The sequence below is a fragment of the Gavia stellata genome, chromosome 6, assembly GCF_030936135.1.
Source record: "Gavia stellata isolate bGavSte3 chromosome 6, bGavSte3.hap2, whole genome shotgun sequence".
NCBI classification, from domain to species: domain Eukaryota; kingdom Metazoa; phylum Chordata; class Aves; order Gaviiformes; family Gaviidae; genus Gavia; species Gavia stellata.
In genome coordinates this window covers 55950164-55975663 of record NC_082599.1, presented here as the reverse complement: position 1 = coordinate 55975663, position 25500 = coordinate 55950164, and the positions used below count along the sequence as shown (strand labels likewise).

Below are 25500 nucleotides of genomic sequence, written 5' to 3'. Positions count from 1 at the left end.
GTTGTGAGTGCCCATTGGATGAGTAACAGCAGTTAACTAATAAATACTATTCCCAAGTGATTCACAAACAATGAAGTAACCAAAAAGAGCCATGTTAATTTCTATTTCGTTTTCAAGCAGGAGAACAAAATCAATATTTGCTTAATGGAAAAAGGCAATACTTGAGGCAGACCATCGAGGGCGGAAGGGCTGTCCTGTAGCCAAAGCAAAAGGCTGGGAATCAGGAGACAGAGATTTTCCTTTTGAATTGCTTAAAAGGAGTTAGTATTGCTCTTTGCCTCACTTTCCCCACTTGAAAAATGGGAAGTTGCCGCTCCTGGATGCTGCATGAAGCAAACAGATGATAACAGTTTTCAAGCACTATGGGTATTCTCTGGTCTGGCAGTGAACACTGTGGAGAAGTGTTGTTGGTGAGCTGTCGCTATCACTGCTGATAGCAATCCAGCCACAGATAAAACTGAGGCTGCTTCTTAGCACCATACTAAAAATTTACTTAAATGAAGGGGGAAGGTGAGGACTTGCATCCTGCAGCTGCTATGCACACTTAGCATGCAATGGGTAGAGCCCCTAAATATCCAACCCAACAGCTCATAAAAGTGTTATTATCCATAAAATACCTTCTTGGGAGCTAAAGAATGAGAAGAATGGGAAGAATTTATTTCAAATTCAAAAATTGGTTTCTTGGGAGGATATCATCCTGTTATTGCCGTGTGGCAGCTGTATTTATTCACATCCATTGTCGAGAGTAATCATCTCATTAACATTTTTATACTATAACCACATGCTGTAGGAATGTGTGTAGGAATGCTATGTATAAAAGCTGTGTGGTCTTTTTTTCTATGAAACACTCGTATCTTTTAAAACCTTTGGAGGTGAATCACTTCCTTAGTAGGGACCATTGACTTTAGCAGGACTGTTAACATTTCATTAGTTTTGTTTCTGTGTCAGAGGTTGGTGGATTGTGCAGCATTTTATAAATCCACAGCCTTTGGATCATATAACATCAACAGCCTTACATTTGAATTTGCTGAAATCTGCTGATACATGACCAGAGCGAGTTATGTTTCCCACATCAAAATAAAACTCGCCGAGAATGTATTTGACTAAAAAGATATTCCACTCCAAGGTGGAGGGTGGTAAGAGGAGCTACTTAAATAGTCTTCAGGCACCACTCACAGGCACTACCCTGCACCCCAGGGACTTGGATTTTGACTCTGACATTGCTTCATAATCAAGGATTGTCCCAGGGTGAACTGTCAGACTTCAGCTATGTGGTTGAGGGTCAAATCCTGAGGGATGTAAGAGGATGGGAAGAGATGGCAAGGAAAACATAGCTGTGCGAAGAAGCAGGTTGACACATGCAGTTAAAGATTTAATGAAAGAACTGGTTTTAAGAGTTTTTTTCTAAGCTAGGTTATGATTAGAGCATCAGAAAACAAAACACACAGTAAGGATTGTGCTTTCAGTAAATGGAGAAGTTGTCTCATAGGTACAGGAATTTGTGATTAAAAGGCTTGATGGCAATAAACTGATGGCCTGATCCTCAGTTACACTGAGGCCTTTTTTTTTTGTTTCCTGTGAATGTAAAAAGGGTCTGAAATGTAAATGATTATTTGTGTGAATGTCATACATAACTGGAAAGAAAGCGGAGTTTATTGAGACAATCAAGGGCTTATTCTGCTGGCCAGGATCCATTCTGCACCTCTGCTCAAACAGTGTAGCATCTTGGTATGGTGGCAGCACCAGTTAGAGGGGCTGTACAGGCTTGTGACACATTTAATTTAATGTTTTTGGGCGGCAGTGAAGTTAATTGGACTTCTCTCATGAATGAAATTGCAGGATCTGTACCCGAATTAAGATGGTTCAGTTATGCTGTAATAACTGGGAACAAAGGCAACCTTACATCATCAGAAAATACAGAGACCTTTTTTTTTTCCTGTTGTAACCAGCTATGTGCCTCTAATTTCATGTGTTCATACCTATTGAATGTTTCAATCCTCAGTTTAACAGGGAATATGGAATATTTGGGTGAAGTCTTAACCCCTTTTTGATGAACAGCAAAACTCTTACTCAATTTAGTGGAACCAGAATTTTATGTCACATCTGTCAAATGGCAGTATCAGTAGCTATCTGCTTGGCAGGAGTCTAATCGTGGCATAATTTATTTTGTTGCTTCTCCCTTTTCATGTTTTTAGTTCTTTCCTTCCTTCCACTCTCTGGATCTCAGTTAAGCAGTAGTATAAAATATATATACAAAGATGGCAAAGTTGAAAATGCACTTCAGAATGTTAGCATATTATGCTCTATGGTTATAACCAGAATATTACGCATGGAAAACATACAGTATTCCTGAGGTAGGAACTCTGATAACCTCATCAATCATTTCCTGTATGTTATGTACACTATTTGAGTAAGTGGAAAGCTAAGTACTTTTCCTTGAGGTTAAGTGTATGTCAAGAAGAAGAAGAAGAAGAAAAGTGTTTTTCACTGTAAATACAAAATGGATTTCCCAATGATCTATTTAACATTGACTTCATTAAAAACCTTCAGGAACAGAGCAGATCAGAAGTAGTGAGGGAAAATAATTATCAGAAATAACACTTGTGAAGAAAAGGAATAGGAGAGAGCTTTACCAGGCTTTGGTGATTTGACTCCTGAGAGTCAAAGGCAAGATACAACACAGCTGTAAAGAAAATGGAGTTTTCTGCCTCTATGTGCCAATATTTTAAATATTTATTTCTTAGATATTAATTATTTGAAGAATAGTTGATATTTTCAAAAGCATAAAATTATGGTCTAAATCTTTTCCTACTGAAATCAATGATAAAACTCCTATCAACTTCATTGGCAGCAGGGATAAGCAGCTGCTTCTGAAAATATTAATTTATAGCGGCTTTTTTTTTTTGATGTGTGGAGGGAGAGGTTTATTTTGAAAATACATGTAATCTATAGTTTTTTCATCTTGAAATCATACGAAATATGACAAGTTCAAAAAGAATACCACTTTTGTTTCAGGTGGAAAAGACTTCCAAAAGAACTCCAAATCTTTAACAGTGAGAAGATGTGGCACAAACAAACTGATTTACTGTATCTTCACAACACAGCAAGTGAGGTAGCCCAAGCCAAATATAAAGAAGCTTCATATTCCAGTGACAACTCCTCTATCCACTATATATAAACAGGATTGTATCTGACAAAAATGTCACTATTTAGGTAGTAATCTGTTCCTTCACTGTTTTTGCAAAATTCTTCTCTAAATTACTTGAACAAACATTGCTACCACTGACCCTTTTAATGAACACCTCTTAACCAACAATGGAAGAACCCTCATCAGGCATGAAATTTAAGATTAAAAGAAGAATGGCTTATGTTCTATTAATTTTGTGCTATTGTTTCCCAAAACTTTCTTCTCCTTTAGATTAAAATACAAGTAGACCAATTATACCCAAGGTATGTCTGTATCACTGTGATATAATACAGTTTATACAGAAGAATGTCACTGAGTAAGATTTGGAAAAGAGAGATTTTTGTGGTGTGTCAGTTTAGGTAAGCCATTTGAAAAGATGCTTTTCAAATAGGTGGTCTTCTTTAAAAGGAAACACACGCTGCATAGAGCTGTTGGGAAACTTACCACTACATCGTCTTCTGGTTACCCATGATCAATATCTGGCAGCAGCAGTGGCAGGTATGAGTGAAAGCAACAGTATATTACTGAGATTCATCCAGATTTGTAACAGCCTAAGGAAAATAATAGAAAAATACTTGGGCAATATCACCTGTATGTAGAAAGACCACAGGAGCACAAAATTATTCTGTGTAGGGGTCCATACTGCCAGCTTGTCTCACTGTTTATCTCCAGTGCCCCATTGCCCCGATCATCAGAACGGTGCACGTGGCTGTTCACATCTGGGCTCCCCTCTGTAGTGAGAAAACTAGTGTCCTCTATGACAGTTTGCTCCAGGGTCTGCTATAGACTGATAATACCACAGCAGACCCCATCAAGTGTGGCTTCTTCCTCTTGAGACAGTCCTCCAGTGCTACCCCAGAAGGCTTTGTGCCTTTGCATGTTCCTTTGTGTCTCCTTCCTGGACATGAAAAATCTCAGCATAATGCAAGACAACCACCTGACAGACAGAAACACTATCTTCAAATCATTTTGGGTACTTTAAATTGGAAACTCACAAGAAAGCAATGCCTCAAGCCAGTCTGCACAATCAGCTTGGGAACCAGGACTCTCTTGCTGGTGCAACCTATAACAGGAATATAGACAGAAGTGTCTCAATAATTCAGTAATGACAAGGACTTCATTATGCCAGTAACGTACATGATGAACAGTTGATCATAATGATAAACAGTTCTGCTAAAGTCACATTGTAAGACAGATAATTTGTAAAAAATACCTTAACCTAGACTGAAGTTTTAGAAATTGGCATTCTGGATTTTCCATTTCAAATTCCAGAAATGTTAGTAAAACTATAAAATCCTACAGTCAAGATTTGGGGTCCTACCTAAATATTTATTTTCTTTTAAGAATTGGTCTCACTTATAGACACCAGCTCTCGATACGTAGGAAGGAAGTCCAATTGCTAAAAGCTAACAAAACCTAAATATGAACACAGGGATTAAATTTAAGCTGGTTCTTGAGACTCTTGGACCAAACAGTATCTTAAGAGTGTTCTAACCATTATGCGTTAATTTTAAATTAGATCAAATTTGAGTGTTTTTGATGAAAATGCTCATTACTCAAATTACATTTATGTTTGACGATGGAATACATCTCTTACTAGAAACAAACACTAATGCTCCTTTAAAAAGATGAAACTAATGAATAACCAGTTAGGAGGAACATATAAATGGGAAGTGGGAACTCTTAAAAGAATAGTGAGGACTCTACAACAAGACAACAAAACACAAAATATCCTTGAGGAAGACGTGAAAGCATCCATTATAGGTTTGTATCTACAGACTTTTGTTTTTATTCTTTGTTTCAAAGAGAAAAATATCAGGGATAGTAGCTGTAAATTAAAACCTAGGAATCATAAAAATACGTATTATAGGAAAGAGGAAAAAAAGAAGTCAATGTCAGAAGAATTAAAGACAAGGAGTGTTTTAATTCTATTAGGAAGGAGAAGGAATCCTAAAAACGGAATGACAGCTGGAAATGGTAGAGTTATTCACAATAATAAAACAGATGCAGGAGGGGTAAGTATCTTGCATTAGTTTAACATTAATAGTCATGTCCCACTAGGCACAAATTAAGAAAGACGGTAACAGATTGGAGGTATAGCAGACAATAGTCACAAAAATTATTTGTAGCATGTAAAACATCTTTTGTGAAAGAATCAGTAGCATCTTTCTATTTAACTTAACAAATAACTACGAAGTGATTTCATGTTAGGCTATGAGTAGTCACATGGGGAACAGAAATCTTTTAATACAGAACTTTCAAAAGTTGCTGACAGACAATGCCATAGTGGACATAATGGAGTGGTTCAAAGCTGAAGTAAGACAAATTTAAATTTGCCATAGGGATAAGGAAAACCCATTACATACCACGTCCTGCAATATTAGAACTAAGGGGTGCTTATCAAAACTGGTAGGAGAGCCATAGCAGAGCAGTTTAAACAGGAAAAAGAGAAAGAACTTCTTTAAGCGGTAGGCAGAGAACTTCTGGGCTTCATTGCCTCAGATGATTGTGGAGGCAAGCAGCATCAGCAGGTCGAAAAGAGACAAATTCATCAACAGCAAGTTCCTTAACAGGTACTAGAAGGAGCAGTCAGGGATGTGCCTTTTAACATTCCTAATTCCATGCCAGTAGATGCTGGGGTAAGACAAGGAGAGTGGAGCTCAGAGGTGAGTGCTCTCCCCAAATAGCATCTCTTATAGCCACTGTGGGGGACCAAGCACAGGGCTAGGTGGACCACTCTTCTGACCTGGTAAGACATTTATTTTGAGTTCTTTATTTTTCTAATAGTGAGTATAACTGCCCTTGAAATGACTTATCAGAAGTGCAGGGAGTTCTGTGTAATTGGAAATGTTATGTCAAGGTATGTTTTCTTTTAAAAAAATGGTACAAAGAGGAATTAATTCAGGTAGATCTCATGGCCCATGTTAGGGAGGAGTTCAGATTAAATCACAGTGCTATTCCCATCTGGCTTCATAATCTATAGATCTATGAAATTTTCTCGTAGTATAATAATTTTTCAATTTCAGACTCACTCCTTCTTTACCAGGCCCTTAATATTTTTAACTATAAGTTTTTTAAGAGGGTCTCGTACTACGTCTCCTTTTATATATATAGCCCTTGTTTATCTTTAATAAATGGATAATTGTACTGGCTTTATGTTGTTTACTGTTCTTCACATTTTTTCATCTTCTCTGTGTGCTCTAGCTAGCATAAGAAGGTATCTTTCAATAAAGATTGCCTGAGAGTGGAGATGAAGAAAGGGAGCAGAAGAAACACAGTCAGGGAGTGAGGGTCAGAGGAAGAAAAAAGACTAAGGAAAATATTATTCCTGAAGGATTTGAAAATAATTCATTATAATTTGGAAAAGACTTTAAATGTCAGGGAAGGCAGATCAACTATTTCAAAGAATTTGTAATAATCTTTCTGATATTATTACCACTCTCATTTTTATAAAAATAGCTGATAATTTATTTTAAATATGCTGCAGTGGTGGGACGTAGTGGTAATGTGTACTTCCATTTCTTAACTTGCCTTTTTGGTGATATGGCAAATTACACAGGGGTAATCCTTAGCTCCAATTAAAGAAGGCAGTTACTGTGATGCCCATATGATACTATTATGTTTAACGAAAAGATATTTATTTAACCTTGTTAATGACTTTCCTATGAAGATTTGCATATGAGCTTAGTTTTATGAGCACGGTTTATCTAGCTTCAAGTCATTAAAGTGTATTTATTTGATTTTTTTAAAAAAAATTATAATTGAAATGGTTTTTATAGTCATTGCACTGATACTTATTTCAGGAAGAAATGTGATAAATAAATTTTAGAGGTGGATTATGAAGAAAAAGGTAAACAGCTGCAAAATAATATAATGTTAGCAGGTAAAATTGGACCTTTTTAAAAATATGAAGTTCCTGAACATATTCAAGATTATATTTATGGAAGCTATGGTACAAATTGAAAGTACCTTCATAGAAATAATTCTTTGATAGCAAGGGAAAAAAAAAAGAAAAGCCTTTGCAAGTTTCTTTCTACAAACAAACAAACAGAAAGAGGAAAGCCTTTGAACTTCTATTGTTCTGACAACAATATTAGCTATGTTTTATCCAGCATAGTGTTTTTAAATGCTATTAACTTACAGACAACACCGCTTTTTTTTTTTTTACTGAATAAGTGGTGGCGAGAGTGGCAAGAGATAACCCAGCTGAATATTTTGTTGGATGAATCAGTCCTACTTGAAAGCAACTGAGAGCTCTTGGAGACTGAAATACAATAATCTCTACCAAATGGCATGGATACTTGCTACTTGTTATATTTCATATTAGTCAGGGACATAGTGTGTTAAAGCAAGAGATAAAAATTCTAGCAGTATTTGGAATATGAATGTTGGTCAAGGTCCAAGTTTCAATGAGAATTCTGATTTCTGTGGCAAAAGATAAATTGAGAACTCCTGACAGACTTGAATTTTAGAAAGGTGGATGGGGGTGTCAGCATTCTGTTGGAAGTGTCCTGCAGCATTCCTTTCAACTGGAAGCTCTGCATTAAAGTAGGCACTATGAACACTAAAACCATCATGGTATGGCTAAAATCTTTATTTAAAAAGACTTATGAAGAGTGCTACTTTTGGTGAATCAAGCTAAAACTGAACAATAAGGTAGAGCCAGCCTATCACTAGAGATGGATCTGAGCCAAAACGCTCTACCTAAATTTCAAAGTGTTCATAATCTCACCAGGGATCCCAAACCTCTCCCACTTGTACAACTGACTTAACCCAAACTTCAGATCTACATGCTGGCAGACAGTAAGAGAGAATAGGTTTTAAAGTTAGGACAGAACATTTACTTCCCTTAGGCAATGCTTTATTTTCCACTTATGTTGAACTACGCTTAAGCTTTTTATCTCCAAAGGTTGCCTGGGATGTTCTCAGGCCCAAGTCTGTAGGATGCTGACTGCTTTATGAGAGGTGCTGAAAGATTTTAAAACCCATTGACGTCATTGCTTCTTGATGGCTTTCAGCACTTTTGGAGGGTGGGTGTGGTAGAGGTGGCAGGGAATCACATGCCAACATATTAAATTTTCCTGACACAATAAAAACCTATAATCATGGCAGATTGAACTCTTACCTTAAGTCTAAACCAGAAAAAAATTAGTTTTGCACGTTTCTGCCAGAAGTAAGTAGCACACTGTAAGTAAATCACGTTGTTTATACCACTTATTCTATGTGCAATGAAAACAAGAACAGCTGTTCCCTGAGTGCTCTGTTTGTAACAAATGTGCCCTGTTAGCTGTTAGAGTAGCAAAGTTTACAAGGTCTGCCATCCTTTCCCTTACACTCTGTTTTTCTTGGCATTTATAAAGTCAGTTATTAATGTTCATTCCAGTTTAAAAAGTGCCACAAAATGTCTCTGTTGAGAGGGAAAATGAACCTTGAAACCCAAACCCCTACACTTTTTTTCCCCCCTGAAAGTGGGAAAAAAATGTATTGGGCAAAGTTTCCTTTCACTAGATATACACAGTCTCCAAGTACAGGTAAGATCGCTTATGCATTACATATTACAGGACAAGTCCTGGCTCCATTGACAGCAATGATATTTTTTTCATTGATTTGAACAGGACTAAGATTCAAGAAGGTCAGAATGAGACTGTAATGAGTTCTCTGGGTAAGCAACACAGCTATCAGCAAACATCTCCTACAGTCTCTTATATAAGTTTGTTAAGTCTCTTCTTGAAATCAGTTGAATTTCTTGCCAGCAAGGTTCTTCTGAGGACCACACTTGTCTGACACATGGGAATCTACTTTGCATTTCCAGCCTAAATGCCCTGAAAATAGCCGTTAACCTATTTCATCTCATACCTTTTATGTTAATAGCTCTTTTTCCTCTTCAGCTCTTTTTTATTTCTAGACTGAAGAAGCCAAGCCTTTTTTTTTTCCAGTCTTCTCCAACAGAACAGACCTTAATTTTCTGTGATCCTTTTAGTGGTCCTTTGCCCCCTTCCAGTTTGAATTCATCTTTTTTGCAACAAGGGTGATTTAAAATTTACTGTTATTTCCAGGTGAGGTCTCGACAATATTTTGTCCAATGGCAGCCATCTTCTCTGTAGATATTCCTTGGCTATATGGTCAGGATGACATCTACATGCTCCGTCACCATGGTACCCTGATAGTCCATAGACATCTGATAATGGACCAAAAAAGGAGGTTTTCTTATATTATGTCATTTACAAATGAAATGTATTCATGATAGTTATATGTTCTTGTATTGACACTGTTAACTTTTATAGCTCTCCCTCACCGCAGCGTCAATCTCTTAGTGTGATTTTAAAGGACTGTTTTATCTCTTTTCAGTTGAAATTCTGGCTAATCGTTTCTAAATGTATGCAATGATATACATGATTTTCAAATCCAAGCTAATACTCTCTGCAACTGACTTTCATTGTATGGCCTTATGGTCGCCCGGCTCCATTACAGTATTCTAAGATTTCTCTTTTAATGCCAAAGTTGACCTGCACATTTTTAAATTCTTGGCTTTGATCCCAAGGGTAGCGACTGGGTAGCGACTGTAGGTCCACCTTGGATTTGGAATAGCTCCGCTGGCAAAACCTGAGTGATAAAAAGTACTGCCTGTTGCTTTTTAGCTTTGGTTATCTTTTAAATATATAAAGAAATTTGGGTTCAAGCAAGGCATTCAGGTCTTGTTTTAAGGTTTTAAAAGAGAAAATGCAGCAGCTCCTAGAATTGTAGAAAGATGTTTAGGCTTTCTAAAATCCTTCTCCTGACACTAAAGTGTGTGTGGGCAATTTTAGTATTGACAAATTAAGTAAAAAGTACAGAGAGGACAGAGGCTGCTACACGTCTCACCAGAGGAACTAATGGAAACCGGAGCTGTGCTCGACCAAGTGCTGCTCAGGTGGGTGCCAATAAATGGGCCTTGTCGGGTCTCTCAGCTTCAACTACCCCCAAGCCCCTGCGAACCAGAGGCCATCTTATCGGTCACGGCAGTGGCCGCCTTCAGTCTCATCACAGCTGGGTGTACGAAGGTCTCCCTGGGGGAATGGAAGGAATCCAGCTTACAAAAGCTTCTCCCTTGCAGCTGAGGGGAGAAGGAAAACGGGACTGGGACATGTTGTCCCTGCTGGGCCCAGCCTTGTCTCTGTCCTTGGTGTAGGTTGTAAGGCAGCGCCATCCCCAAAGTAACCAACCACAACAACAACAATAAAAAGGGAAAAAGAAAAAAAAAAACCGAAAGAGGAAACCACACCCTCCTCCGAAACTACATTTCCCAGGGTGCCTCCGCCCTCGCCGCCTTCCTGCCCCTCACATGACGGCTCACCGGCCGCGCCATGGCGGAAGCTGAGGAGAAGGTAGAGGCCGTGAGGGCACTGCCCCGGCGGAGGGGGCGAGGAGCGCGGCGGCGGGAGCGCGGGGCCGGGGCGGCCCTTGGGAGCCGAGGGGCGAAGGGACAGCGCGTGTGTGAGGGGGGAGAGGCCGTCAGCCAGCCCCGCGGCGGCTGCGAGGGCCGGCGGCGGTGGCGGGAGCCTCCCTGCGCCGGGGCGGAGGAGAGGGGATGGAGGCGGTGGTGTCAGGCCTCCTCTCCCCCGCCGCGCTGCGCGGACGGGGCTGCCCCAGGCTGCCCATCGGGTTTTGTCTAAAAAACCCGAGAGATGGCCAGGGGAGGCGGCGCGAGTCGCGAAGGGCTCCGCTTTGTAGCTAACCCCGATGGAGGAACCGGGGGGCTGGGCGGGAGGGAGGGGTTTAGAAACGCTGTTGGCACCGCGGTAGAGCCAAGATCAGAGAGCTGAAGGGTCCGTCTGAAAAGGTGGAGAAGCTGTCGTTTACCAAGGGGCGCGGAAGACGTGACCAAGTTCATCTCATCAACAGAGGACTTTTCTCCTGAGGCAAAATTTGAGGAGTTTGGTGCTTGCGACCCGTGGATCTCCTCCGAAAGCTCCCCCTGCCTAAACTGCTCCTTCCCGAGACAAAGATAAAATAAAAGCAAGAAGTGAAGTTCCCAGTCCTTTCAGATACTTTCTCAGTGTTTCTTTGCTGAGCCAGGACTTGGACACACAGCTGAGCTGTGTGATGTTTTGTCTGTCTTCAATGCCTGAAGGTGGGAGAGGCTTAGAATTACCTCAAGGGAATGGGCCTTAGTTGAGGTTGGCACCTGGTTTCCACCTTCCCAGCTGTCAGGGGGTTTGTTGGGAGGGACTGGCTGCTTTGGGAGAGGCTTCATTCCCTGCTTTGCTGAGTTTTTAACTGTGGCAGCATTTGGAAGGGTTCTTGGGAGAAAACCGACTCTGACAAGTCTTCTTATCTTCTCTAATAATGTAAGAGATTAAAACAGCCTGCGTTTTGTTCTCTTTGGACTATGATAGCAGAGTTAGTGTATTCCTTTCTGTTTATTTCCTGTGGGGAGCGGGCACCCCCCTACTGAGAGGGATGGGTATGTTGTGCGTGTCGGTGAGTGGTGGCACAGATTCTTTGAAACCCAAGTTTCATAGTTTTCCCCTCCCAGCAGCTTTAAGTTATGGGCCTAAACATATAGTGGATAGCATCTCATGTTCGTAAAGGCAGGGCGGGGAAAACCCTATATCCATCGTATTGGAAAGTCAGTTTAAGACTTTGTTCAGAAGTGATGTTGGATCTGCTAACTGAGAGATTATAATGGTGAGACATTACTTCACATTTCTGTGGCTTCCTCATCCGTGTTCCCTTTTTCTGTTCTAAGGCTGCTTGAGCAACAGCATTTGCCAGCTGGCTGAAGTGTACTGCTGATTTTCCCCCAGAGTCTGAGACCTACCAATGACAGCTATTCCTACATGACTGGGGATTCTGGTCGGCTACAAATCCCTGTTGAGGGATTTCCTTTTCACAGTTATGAGGCTACTAAAAAGTAGAAGTGAGGGATAATCCTCTTGGTTCATGTGTTTGGAGCTGGGCAGAGGAACCTAACAAAACCCCAGGGCAGTCATAACTGTGGTTTGCTCTTCCAGTTTGCCTGCATGAGTGGGAGAACTCGGGCAGAAAGCTTTTCATAGTAAGTTGCTAGCAAAGCAGGTAAGTGTCAGTTCTAAGCACCTTCAGCTAAGTTCTTCTTAGGGAATAAATACAGTTTCTGCATTTCTTTCCTAAGCCAAGATTCCCTCTGAATTTTTGCATGTTATTTTCTGCAGTAAAACATAAAGGCCATGAAACATTTGCCTAAATTTGTATGCCGCTGGTGAAATTTAGTAGCTGCAGTTGCAGTGGCTTGTGAATACAGTAGGGATACCAGGGTACATGTCCAAAACAAAGCAGATTGATATTTTCTTGGTTCACACAGATTGTTCATTTGAATCAAGTTCTGGTATGCCCTGATTTTTGTAGGCCGATATTTTCCAAGGATGCCCTTGCATATAACAACTTGCAATTCAGCTTAATCTTTATCAAGTGACTCAGATAGATGTAAAGATCAACTGGTGTAACAGCAAGTGGGCTGTTACTCCACTGTGCACATGTGTGAGTCTGTCTGTGTGGTGTTAGTGAGCTCATCCTGAAAATTTTCACCACTGGCTTTCCCTACATTTGTGTTCTCCTGAATAGCCAAAGCAATTAGAAGCAGGGGTGGGGAGGCTGTGGTGTAGCTGCACTAGAAAGTCTCATGTGTACCAGCAAAATTGTCACTTGCTGTAATGGCTTATTTTTGTTTGGGAGAACAGATTAACTTTTTTTTCTCCAAACAAATTCTCCTGTTGATACAAGCTATGTGAATTGTATCAAAATGGTGAGCTAACAGTTTTCATTTATAAAGGAGTTGAGTAGGCAATTCTTGGCATTCAGAAGAGAAACGCAGTTCTTCTGTTAGGAGTCTGGTGATATTTTACACTGGACTTCATGTGTTGTTCTAGCTTGTCCAATAGGCTGGCAGCGTTAGATCATGATATTTTAGTTCTGTCGTCATTTGGTTATTGCTAAGTAGAATTTGAGGTGCACAGAGATAATAGATAATAAAATTGTTATTTCCTGAAAGGTAACTGCATCTTGTGAGTAGAGATGGTGAGACTGACGGACAAACAGTTGTACTTGCAAAGTCAAACCTGAGCTTGAAAGGATGCCACGATTTTACTCCATCTTCCCTCGACTACCATGTTCTTTCGACTTGCAATTTCCCAACTCAGGTCATGAATGTAGACAACACAGATAACCCTTCTACGGGATGTGTGTTTTAGCGGTGGACCTGGCTGTAGTGAGTAAAATGGAGGAAACAGATGGCAGTAATCATGGTAACACCTTGCACAGCGTTTCAAGTAGGAAATAGAAATGCTGCTTTTCTTCTCCTCCATCTGTATCTCTAATCTGTTGTGATGGTCACTATGGTCGCTAAAGGTGAACCTCCACTAATGCAAAGGAGGCATTTGCTTTCTGCCTAGTGTTCACAATCAGTGCATCTTATAAATGGGGAAAATAAATAAATGTGACAAACTAGAGTTGACACTGGTTGCCAGTGCATTAAATTTCATTCCTTTCCATTTCTCTTTAAACTGGTAACTGTCTCTCTTCCCCCCCCCCATACCTATTTATTTTACTGTCCAAATACTACTTCATAAGATTTGAAATGCTGCCTTCTCTCTTGCTCGGTCTTCGCTCATATCATATTTTGTTGTTAAAATGCTTACATTCACTGTCAGCATATTAGTTGTAACCTTTTATTGCTATTGATAATGATAAATACGTTAAGTAAATCTTCATTTTGCTGACCTCTTTGAGGAGGCATTGCATCAGCAGATTTTTCTCAGTGGACAGGTGAGAGATTAGCAGGAGTTGACTTAAAAAATTTTTTTTTTGTAGGACAGTAAGAATTATTGTCTTGCCAGAGAGAGACATTTTAAAGGTACAGTTGCTTCAAAGGCAAGAGAAAGCCACATGGCTTGCAGTGATGTGGGATGGGAAGAAGGAAGTCATTAAATGCTGGTTTTCTGTGGAAAATGGTTTGAAATTACTTAATTTTAACATAAGTCTGTTGATGGCTGAATAGTTGAATACCAAAGCAAGTTTGTGGGTAACTTGCTAATGCCATTCTGCCTCACAAGTCAGTACATGGACAGTTGCTTTGCAAAACTTGCTGCTGCTTCTGGAAGGAGGGAAACTTTCCCAGGGACAGATTCTCAGATGATCTAATCACTCTTTTTTAGGATAACCAACAATAGTATCTCATCACAGCCAACTGGTGCCACTGAGTGTCAGTGTGGCACTAGATTGCAGGTGCAAGCACAAATTGAGTATGAGTGGAAAGGATGGAAACACTGAACTTTGCGTTGCTTCCACTTTGTCTTCTGTCTCTTAATAAAGGTTTAAAAAGTACTTTTAAAAGGGAAATACTGCTCAGTTATGTATGTACTTAGCTAATTTTCCCTTTGTTCTTTGTGTCATTTTCAGGAAACCAGGTCTAATGAGGAATCAACAGATGAATCTGAGGTAAGCGTGCTTAAAATGCTTCGCACTTGAATCTGTGTCAGTGCTAGTTCTTTGTCAGTGTGGAGGGAAAAATACTGCCTCATTGGTTGTTTTTAGAAGTTTTGCCAGTCCTGTGTAGCAAGGAATGTTAATTTGGGCTTAAATTATTAAAAAGGAACTGTGATTTGCTATTAGAAACTTCTTTATATTTAAAAAAACCCCCACAATTGCCCCATTATAGTAAAATGAATTATGCTGCGAGACAAATTCAAGTGCATGCACTTCTATTTTGATCAAATGAAAATTTAATTGTCAGTATAATTATAGATGCAGTAATACTACATTCAGGTAATTACTGTGTTATTTTAATAGCTTCACAGTCTAGATTTAATCATGTTCCGTAAAGTCTCTGTTCTTGAGAGGACATTTTGTCAAAAATTGTCTCATGTTCTGGAGAGGTCTGCTTACCCTGCTGTAGGTACTGGAAAAAGTGGATGGGGGGTGAGGAAGGGAGCTACAGAGGGTTCAGGAATTTGTCCCTGAGCGACAGTGTACTAACTCCAAACCTGCCATCATTGAAGGAACCATGAGAGATCTGGAAAGAGATACTTGTCTTTAGTGTGGTCTAGGATGGCTACAGGAAGGAAGAGGGGTTGGTTGAGCAGCTTCAGTTGAGGCCACCAGCAAGGACGGATGACCCAGGGCAGGGTACTACCTTGATAGAGTGTTTTCACTCATTATGTATCTAAGTGAAAGTGGCTCCTAGACTTCCAAAACTTTAATGGACTTGCTGTTAGCAAGATTTTCTGTTCTTTACCTAGGGACAAATCTTGATGGTTGGGATCTGGGTTTAAGCACTAAGCAGGCAGAAATACTAATTTCCAAGGCAGTGGTTACTGCAGAGACTGCAGTGGTGGATTTTAGAAAAAATGTTTTTGCAGAGGATGGTGGCTTTGTTCCTTGTGGGATAATTTTTTTTTCCCCTGCCTTTCATGAGTGGCTGTCTGCAGTGGCACCGTAGGGCATTCCCAGTGAGAAGCAGGGATTTCTTTGGCCCTTTCACATTGCTGTGTGGAACGGCTGCCTGGACCAGACTTTTTTTGCCCTGTGTGAAATGGTTTAATTCTGGATGTTGCTTTGTGATGTGAAATGCGCATAAACAATGACTGGGCAACAACTCAGTAGTTAGTAGGACAGTAATCCTCTCAAGGATTGACATTCGCAGGATAGTGAACAAAAATACTTCCCTGCTGAGGCGGATTTTTTTCTTTAAAGCCTATTGCAAGTGAGAACTTGTTTTAGTGGCCTTTTTAATGGCCTTTCAACATTTCAGCCCATAGTAAATAAGTATTTACAGCAGAATTAATCATAAATGGGTTGTCAGGTTGTCAGGGTTTTGTTTGTTTTTACCTTAAGTAAAAACAGGCATCATGCAGCTTTCACAAAATTGAAAGTCATACAATTTCAACAAGACCTGTGTTAAGGTTGATGTCTATTTTTAATGTTAATTTCATGTGCGTACAGAAGTGAAAAGAAAATTTTCATATTGAGAATGTAGATGTTGGATCTAAAGAACAGTCCAATCGTCATTCTAATGCCTATGAAAATACTTTTCATGAGTTGTCTTTGGGTAGTAATTCCAATCTGTAGTGTCCTGACACGATGCAGGTAGGTGATGAAATGAAACTTTGAAACCATGTTTAGAAAGTACTTGAAGTAGTGAACAATTTTCACAATCTTAGTGTTTACATCACTCATTAGATTATTTCTGATGGTCATTTAGATAGAAACCAAAAATAGTGGTAGAATCACAAAGTCTAAATTTTGTCAGTACTTGCTTATATTATTTAAAGTATAGTCAGAGATAAGATTAAACTGATGGCTTCATGCTAAGCTCTTGTGATCATAAAATCGTATGATTTCTTTAGTGTGGCTCATAGTTTGAATAATCAGGGGTGGATTTTATGGTGGCAGTACTAGAATCTGAGACTCTAATCTTTGCAGCCTGTGTCCTGTTTTACCCATTAAAAATATAATATTTATGGCGTGGACTTTGTAGACATCTTATCATAATAGTAATAAAGATTTTTGCATATACAATTGGTCTTGCACTTAATTTAAATTCTTCCCATAAAATTGAAAATTATTACTGTTGGTTTCAGAGGGCACATGATACATATCCAAGTTATACTTTAGGATTCTTTTCTATTATGGAAGAAGGTAACTTTTAAATTCCTGTTTTTGAGTAACTTATGTCCCTGTCTGAACTGGATGTGTAAGCAAACTATGGATTTTTTCTGTATTTTTTACGTTATCTTAGCAAAGAATCAAACATACAGTGATTCTTTTATGCATCAACTCTTTTAGTATCATTCCTTTATTAGCTGCTAGTAAATAAGATCCTAATTCTAACTTGCTACCTGCTTGGTTTGTTTTGAATGACAGGCTCTTTAACAAATGCCAGGATGCTTATTCACACAGACCTGGTGGTAGAGCTTTATAATAGGCCTCAAATGTGGGAGTCTGCAAAAATTGACTGTCTTGAATGTACGTCAGCTAAGAGCTCTTCCTTGTAAGTTTGGTTTCAACTCTTGCTTCCCAGGAAAATGAGTTCCTAAGGCTGCTTAAGTGTTTAATGCTTTTCAGCTGTTTAAATCAGAATGTGTAAAATTCAAAGGTGTTAATTAGCAGAGATGGTGCATATGTTAAGCAGACCTTTCAGTGTGGAGATAGTGTTAGTTACTTGTGTGAGCACTTGTAGAAATGTAATAGATCTTTCCTGGTAAGTACACTGCAACTTAACACTTTTATCCTTATATATGATATGGGGTATTATAAACTTTTTCTTTTTCTATAGACAGTCTGGTATATATTATACCATGATATGATGAGGAAGCAGTATCTCTAACACCATCTTGTAATTCTCAAGGGAAAAACCTGCTTGGTTTGCTAAGTAATTCTACTGCAGTCTCGAAGCACAATTATTTTCTTTTTGTATCTGCTGTTTTTGATTGTTTGTTTGTGATTTTTTTTTTCTTTGTGTTTGTGAAGTGTATTTGCTTTAATTTCCCAACCCTGTCTAATCATCAAATATGCTGCATTTGGGGGCTGATGCAGGTTTGTTTGGTTGAAAAGTCCTAGTACAATGTGGTTTCACTGGCTTATTTAATTTTATTTTACAGCACCTGGAGCTGCATATTTGGACTGTCACATTTGAATGAGATCTTAAAAATAGACAACAAAGTAATCTAACTTTTGGCTGTTTGTAAACTGTGGAGGAAAAAAGTCTGCATAAATTATGTACAGCCTGAATCTTAATTTCTGTTTTCAAATTAATTTTCTTTCTTGCCATGTGTCTGTTTCTGTAAAATCTTGCTTTTCTCAATTGAGCTGTTTTCTATCAAGGAGATAATTGTATTTTGCCAGCTAATTAGCAAAAGATGATGCTAATAAATGTGTAAGTAAATAGTTAGGCTTTCTTCAGTAGCAGTGCAATGTGGTGGTAAGGTGCACAATGGTATTTTTCTTGCATTTAGGTTGATGCTGCTGTGTAGCTTGTAATTTTGTCTTTGAAAGTTCTGCTTTTAATGAGAGAATCCTCATCCCATTATGTTATATTACATAATGAATTATTGTGGAGTGATTTAAACAAATTTTTATTTTCATTTAAAACAAGTGATCTTCTTGAATTTAAAACAAGGAATAATTAGAGTACAGTAGTACGAACAACATGTATTGTGAAATTCACCCATGAATCACTTGCATTCTCTGAAGAGAGGAACTGGTTTTGTATCTCTTAATTCAAAAGAAAGCTTGTTGAAGAGCCAACGTGAGTCTCCCTGCTGCTTTGCACTCTATTGCTATAGAGCGTGTTTATTTAGTGTGTTGTAGTTGAACAATATGGCAGAGTCACCATTCATTATGTTACACTATGAAATCTTGTGAGGTCAGGTGAATGTTATTTTTGTTTCACTGTATATGTAGTGCAGAAAACATTACCACTGAGACTTAATTTTACTGATAAATATATTTATATTGCACCCTGGAAAATTGCTGGTCTGCATATATTAGTAACAGTTATTTTGGGTAACTTGCATGTAGAAGAACATTGGGAATGATGCCTTGGTGTACCGGGACCTTCAGCTTCTGTCTCAACCTCAGATTTCATGTACGGGTTAATTTTGCTCTGCCTCTTTCTTTCCTGCACACCCCTCCTTCCCCCCGCCCTACAAAATGGAGCAATAGTTTCCTACCTCTGAGAAATGAAGAGAGGGTTTCAAACTCCATTTGTGAATGTGAGGTACTGATAAAATTAAAACCATGATGTATCAAAAGCCAGAACCTTCCTACTTGGTGAGGGAATCAAAGCTAATGTATCATCCTGGAATTTGGTTAGTTACTTTCTGCTCCTTTCTAGTTTACTGCTGGGGCTATGAGCCCATTGCCTGGTGCAGTACGTATCATCTTTACAGGGAGCACCTTTTCAAGAACAAGTGTCACTGGAATCATAAAATGAGTGCTATGTCCAGTGAAATGATCTTGTGATTATGTGAGGAGTTCCACTGATCTTTTTGTAGGTGTTGCAGTACAGGGTAAATTTTTTTTTTGTATTGCTGGCCCGTTAAAGGAAACCGCCAACAAAAGGCAGGTGGGTGCAGATGTTCATTTTCTGCAAGAAGTTATTAAAAATAAAATTTTTTTAAAAATGCTACGTTAATATGTGCATTGCTGTTTTTTCCTAGGTCCTTGTGTGTGTTAGTCATCAGTGTTGCATATGTTTCCATTCTAACACTTCCATTTTTATATCTCCTGGTCTTAATTTTTTGAGGCCTGTTTTCTGATCTTTGATCACTGGAACCCTGTGAAAGGGATATGTGTGTTCATTTAGTTTATTCTTTTAGTTATCTAAACACTGAATTAATAAATTCTAAGAGAGTTAGTAGAGAGGAAAGTATTGTAGAAATTCTTGGTTAACCCAATGCTCAAACAATTTATGGTGGTTTAGAAATAGCCCTCACTGATACACTTTTCCCACTGAAATTGATAGTGGTTTTGTTCTTTAAGGTTTTGAAAACTAATCAGAGCAGGAACACAGTTAGGAAACATGTAAGTCTTAAGAAAAAGCAACTAAAAAGCCTTGATGTTTTATTTTCCTTTCCAGTGCACTCCAGATCTTAGTCTTGTAGGTTGGGTCTGGATTAGGTCAAAGCAATTAAATCATTTCAAGTAAACAAAGCATCTGGTAAAAAAGGCTCCTTGTCATACTCTGTTTCCATCAAAATGTTCTCTTAACATGGAGTGTGGAGCATTGGGCTGGAAGAGGTGAGCTCTTCTGTGGCTAGTAGCTTTTGAAGGGGCATCACCATTGCAGCAAAAAATGGATGGTTGAAAAGTAGATTGGGCTACTGTAGTGCAGTCCAACTGGTCTTTTTTTGTCTCCCGTCTGACCTTTGGCAAAGTACTTCTTTTCATCATGGCTCCTTTCCTTCTTATTGAATAGCTCTACACTAGGTGGCCGTTTTTCTCTTCCAGTTGTTTTAAAAATATAAGATGGGACAAAAATGCTCAAAAAGCATGTTCTGTTTCACATACCTGAGCAATTTGAAGGGAGATTGCTTCCCCCTGCATGGCTTTAAGTGAAATTGGCATTTTAAATGGGGAGAATGGAAGGAAAAGATATATAAATTCCAAATAGAAAGTTCTCCTCCTTATTAATGAGAAAATGTATCATGCAAATAATTTATCAATTTGAGTCAGTAGGATGAGCATAGTAAATTATTTATTGAAGTTTAAATGGAATCTTTTCATACATTAATTTGAAAAACAAGTTTGCAGTGACTAGTAACTAACATTATAATATACATCGTTAGAGGATTGACTTGCAGGAAAAATGGATTATTGCTATATTCTTTTAATATCTTCTGGTTTTGAGTGAAAATTGGATACTTCATTTAATGAGCTATTAATATTAACCAGAAATGCCTGTTCTATCCGTGTGTTGTGGAATACATAAAAAGTAAAAATGCTGCGTGTTACATAAATTAAATGCAATTGCAAAGCTAGTGTATTAACAGAATATGCAGATGTGGCTTTTCCAAAATACTAAATGCATTCGTCTGGGTGGAATAACACTCTGGGCTGGAAAAAGAGAAAGTAGCAGGGAAATTCGGCCATTTAGCTCTTCCACTGTGGTGAGTAGGTGAACTTTAAAAAATGCTGTTCCCAAAACTGCACTGTACGGTTTTCATACGCAGTACATCACAAGGTGGCAACCAGGCTGCTTGAGTAGCGTTCACAGAGGGAAACAAATGTTTACCCAAGTTCCTTACTCAGCAAAAGGAAAATACAAGTAGAAATGGGTAGTTTCATTGAGATTTGAACTGTGTTTGGATTTTTCACTGTTGGAATTGAATTTGGACAGTGAAGATAAAACAGCCTATCCTGTGCTGCCTCTGTATGGTGCACTTGATGTGGATGGACTGATCCTGTGCTTTTGAACACTGAAGTGGGTTTGAAAGTTTTCAGGTGTTCTTTGCCATGCACAAAACTACCAGTAAAATAAAACAAATTGATGGGAGCTGAAGTGAAACCAAATTGTACCATCTGGACTTTTTACTACTTTTTTTTAACACGCCATTTATGATGATTGCTCATGTACAGTATGTCATCTGTGTGATACTTCTGCTTCACAACTTGGCTGGTGCTCAGCTGCTTCAAACCTGTAGGAGTGAATCTTCAATTGGTGTTCCGCAAATATAGTGTGACATTCTGTATATCACAACAGTTTTGCGAAGAAATAAAATGCTCTCTGCTTTGCCTTTCATCTGTGTGTCATTTCATACTGTGAACGCAGCCCATTTTGATACATATTCACAGGCAGCCGTATCATCTTAATTCCTTGCTGCCGGTGTATATCTGCATTTTCCTAAAGAGGTCAAGGTATTAAATAAATCCCTGCAGAAAATGCATGGGGAGAACAGAAAACTGCTGTGTGAAATTTTACCATCCTAATCCATATTTGCCAATTTTACAGCCAGATACTGGGAAAGTATTGGTGATGTGCTTTATGAGGAGTCATAAAGAAACTGCATGGGAGGTTACTCACTTCACTTCCTTCACTGAGCTAACATTACTGTATTTTCACCATAGAATTACGGGAAAATATTGTTAGCAGCATAAGTCACAAATGTGTTTTCATGGTTTAAAAATTTCAGCCTTCATGCCTTTTGTTGTCTTGTGTAGCAATAGTTGCAGAATGAAACTAGTTCTCGTACAGGTTGGAAATTTGAATAGGTTTTTAGTATTTATTCCAAATGATTATAATGTTTATTCCAAACTATATTAATTATCACAAAACCTGTGTTTCTGTAGGGTTCAAAATAAAGCAGCATGTGCTCTTTTGCATGGTCCTGCAAGTGTTCTACAAAACTTGAGTAAACAATCAGGTCTTTTACAAATACAATGATACGTCCTCCATGCCTGCCTTGGTAATTTGCATCTTTGTTGAAATTACTACCCAGGTTGTCACTTGAGAGCAGTAATTTTTGTAACATGGCTCTCTTGATAGGAAATTGTTTGGGGGATTTTTTTTTTCCTTCCAAATTTTGGCTAAGCAGACTAATAAACAAGACTATGGATGTTTATAGCTTTTATTGACTGTCGCTCTACCTCCTTTTGAACCAGTGACTTCAAGAATAAATGCTCTTTGCTATTCTCAATCAAGGAATTTATTTTTTCTGCTTTGTTAAAATTTTCTTGTAGGAACAAACTTTTAATACGAAAGTAACAGAGGAAAAGAGGTTTGTTCTCTCAGTAAGTTTTAAGTCTCCAGAGGGTCTGGTAAAGTGCTCGATATTTAAATTCAGCACAGTAAAAAAACCAGAACTTGCAATAAAATTGTGTTCCAATTTGTGCACTACCTAGCAAACTGGGCTTTTGAAGGTTAAAGGCCTTAGTCTGAGTTTTTCTTGGCATCCCTTTAGTGTTAGAGATTTGATTGCATTGAGAGAAATTGAGTCAGGATCCTAATCCTGAAAATAGCATAGGTAGTCCCTTTATCATTGAGACAGGAACACAAGTCTGGAAACTGTATCCTAGGGATGGAGAAACAGTAATGATGAAGCTGCACTTTGCAATAGTTAGGTATTCTTCTACTATAATTCTCCTTGTTTGCTCTGTGTCACTTGTTTTTTCAGCACAAGTGGATACATCTGCCAAAACTGCAGAGGATGGAGTGCTTTCTTCTGGTTTGCTTTTGGATTTGTTTTTTCTTTTAAAAGGCTGCAGGGTAAGAACTAGAAAAGAGCAGCAGGGAAGGTGTGGTGGTTGCATCATTTTAAAACACAGGAGTCTTTTTAAAAAGCAAATATGGCCAGATCTACCTGATGATCTTGAATACATGACTTTGAGGTGTTACCTTCTTAAACACTGGATGGGCTTTTAAATTGCACTTTAGGTGTTTCTTGATTGCACAAAGTAACAATTCACTACTGTTTTCGCAACAATGAAAACATAAATTTTGGCAAATCTTTGTGTTGTGAACTTCCAGCTATTTTTATCAAAAATAATGATTCTTTAAATTATTTTTCAAAACCAGTGTTTAGGTTACAGTTGTTGTGAGAAGCAGCCTGTGTTGGGCTAGGGGTTTGTCTGACTCCCATGTCAGAAGGGGGGGCAATAGGTTGTCCTGTGGGCGGCTTCCTTCAAAAATGGCAGCAGCATCAGAGGCGAATGCTGAAGAAGTCAGATGTTACAATGGAAGAAACTTGAGTAAATAACTACATCTTTTACAAAGATAGTGATATGTCCTCTTTGCCCGCCTCAGTAATGTGCATCTTTTGACAAATTTGACTTCTACAACTTTCCCAAGGCAAAACTCTGCCCTTCTGTCATTTCTGACAAGAACTGGTCATTGTCTTCAAGTAAGGTGAGCTTTCCAGACAGTGCTGAGGAAGAGTAAGACACTGCTGGCACATGTGCTCAATGCAGCATGTATTAATAGCAGGTCAGGTTACTTGAAGTTGCTGTAAGGAAAAAAGTTGCTTTTGCGGTAGAAGGAAGTGGACAAATGTCCAAAAATATTCTTGGATCTCTTCTTATATCAAACAGGTGATACACCAATTCCAATTTTATATATGGGGTTGAAAGCTTTTACCTCTCTTTAAAGTACAAGTGATCATCTGATGCCTGCAATCATAAGGCAAGAGTAGGATTTATGAAGACTGAGTGTTTTGTGACTATTAAATGGGAATAAAACAAGGAAGAAGGGGAGAAGACCTATTTACCCCATCACAGGTATAACCAAGGTGTTATCATACTTAAAATTATGAGCATGATAAACTCTTTAGTAGATAAAGATTAGGAATTTTTCTTCATTTTTGTGTTCTCAAAGAACAAACCAAAAAAACCTATTCAGTGTTGTTACCAAATAATAGAGGGACTTTAAAACATGATCTGGGATGGAAGTTGAAGGGATCTCCAAACTATGTTGCGGCATTGTGATGATACTTCCTTAAATTCATCAACAGACATTAGCAATTTGTTACAACTTGCCTTTTAATATTTTCCAAAACTGCTTTAAGAATATTAATCCTCCTGCATGTGTTAATTCATGTGTTGCTCCCATGTGATGTTTTTACTTGTGGCAGATTTTTTGCTTAATTTTTTAAGTCAACAGCCATATTTCCGTGTATTGCAAATGGACGGTGTGTTCACTTGCGTATGTGAACCCTGAGTTAGTGAAATAAAATTGCTTTTTCCTTCCATGTATTTGAAGAATATCTATGCTGTGAAGGCATGGAAAGAGGACATGGAAATACAGGGCGGTAATTGTCTGCATTTCCGAATCCTCTTGCTCAGTGGTCAGTCTTGATCTCTGTCCCCTTGAGTCTCTGTGAGTTGGTGTGGGTGTGCTGCTGGGATGGGAGCTGCGCTCTGCTTTTCCTTAGATCCAAATTTAGTGTGTTTGCTGAGCTGTTCGTGCTGGGGTTTGGTGTCTTGTGAACAGCTGTTCGTGCCAGGCTGTAAGCAGTTGGCATAGGAAAAGCTGCTCTGCCCAGAGGGTTGCTTGGCTGGAACTGAGCTTCCAACTGAGGATGTGGTGGCTTTGAAGAGTAAGAAAATGGGCATCCTGGCAGGCGCACTGGAAGGTATCGAAATGGGGATGGGAGTTCAGCCTGGGAGGGTTTGGTGAGGTGTTTGAGGGGAGTTAGGGTATCAGCAAAGGTCCATCTGAGGGTTGCCAGGGGACAAAGCAGAGCAGGTTTGGAAGGGGGAGGCTGGGGGAGGGCGAGGTTGTATTTCCTCTTGCTCCTGAGGGTTCACGACTCTGCAGTCTTAAAAGTGGAGATTAAGGGTTACATTGGGAGCCAGCACCCTTAACCTGTTGGTTTTGGATAGTTGGATTATAGGCAGGACTGACTGGTGCTTTGAAGGCAGGCCACACCCTTCAACCTCTGTCCGATGTAATATGGTGGCAAGCAGAGTCACTTGTTTCCTTTTCCTTTGGCATCCCAAAATCTAGAATTGCCCAGTCAGGAGGCCCAGCTCTGCAGAGCTGCTGTGAGGAATTGCTGTGTCTGCATCTTGCCTTGCTCTCCGGACCAGGCTGAAGAAACTGCTGTTGCCTAGCTGGGCAAGGGTGTCTAAACTGAAGCATCATGTCCAGGGTGGAGAAACTATACAGTTTGTCAGGCCTAATTACTCCCTTTAGGTACAAAAAAATATGTGAAGTCTCACTGGCTTAGCATACAGCTATTAGAAAAAGTAAGTATCTTTGTGTGAAATATGGTAAAGCGGGAAGTGAGAAATGATGCACATGGATATTCCTGGGCTGGTACCGGGAATATGGAGACTTGTGTCTGGTCATCTGGATGACCAGA

At 39.1% G+C, this 25500-nt stretch overlaps 1 protein-coding gene across 1 annotated transcript in view; it reads left to right on the top strand.

The window, feature by feature from the left end:
* The first annotated feature begins 10521 nt into the window (after positions 1-10521).
* VPS41 (VPS41 subunit of HOPS complex) overlaps positions 10522-25500 on the top strand; it is a 111248-nt gene continuing 96269 nt past the window's right edge. Inside the window, exons 1-2 of the mRNA XM_059818489.1 lie at positions 10522-10551; positions 14603-14641. Of these exons, the coding sequence (XP_059674472.1) occupies positions 10531-10551; positions 14603-14641 (60 nt within the window). The 5' untranslated portion in view covers positions 10522-10530. The remainder of the gene's footprint in view (positions 10552-14602; positions 14642-25500) is intronic.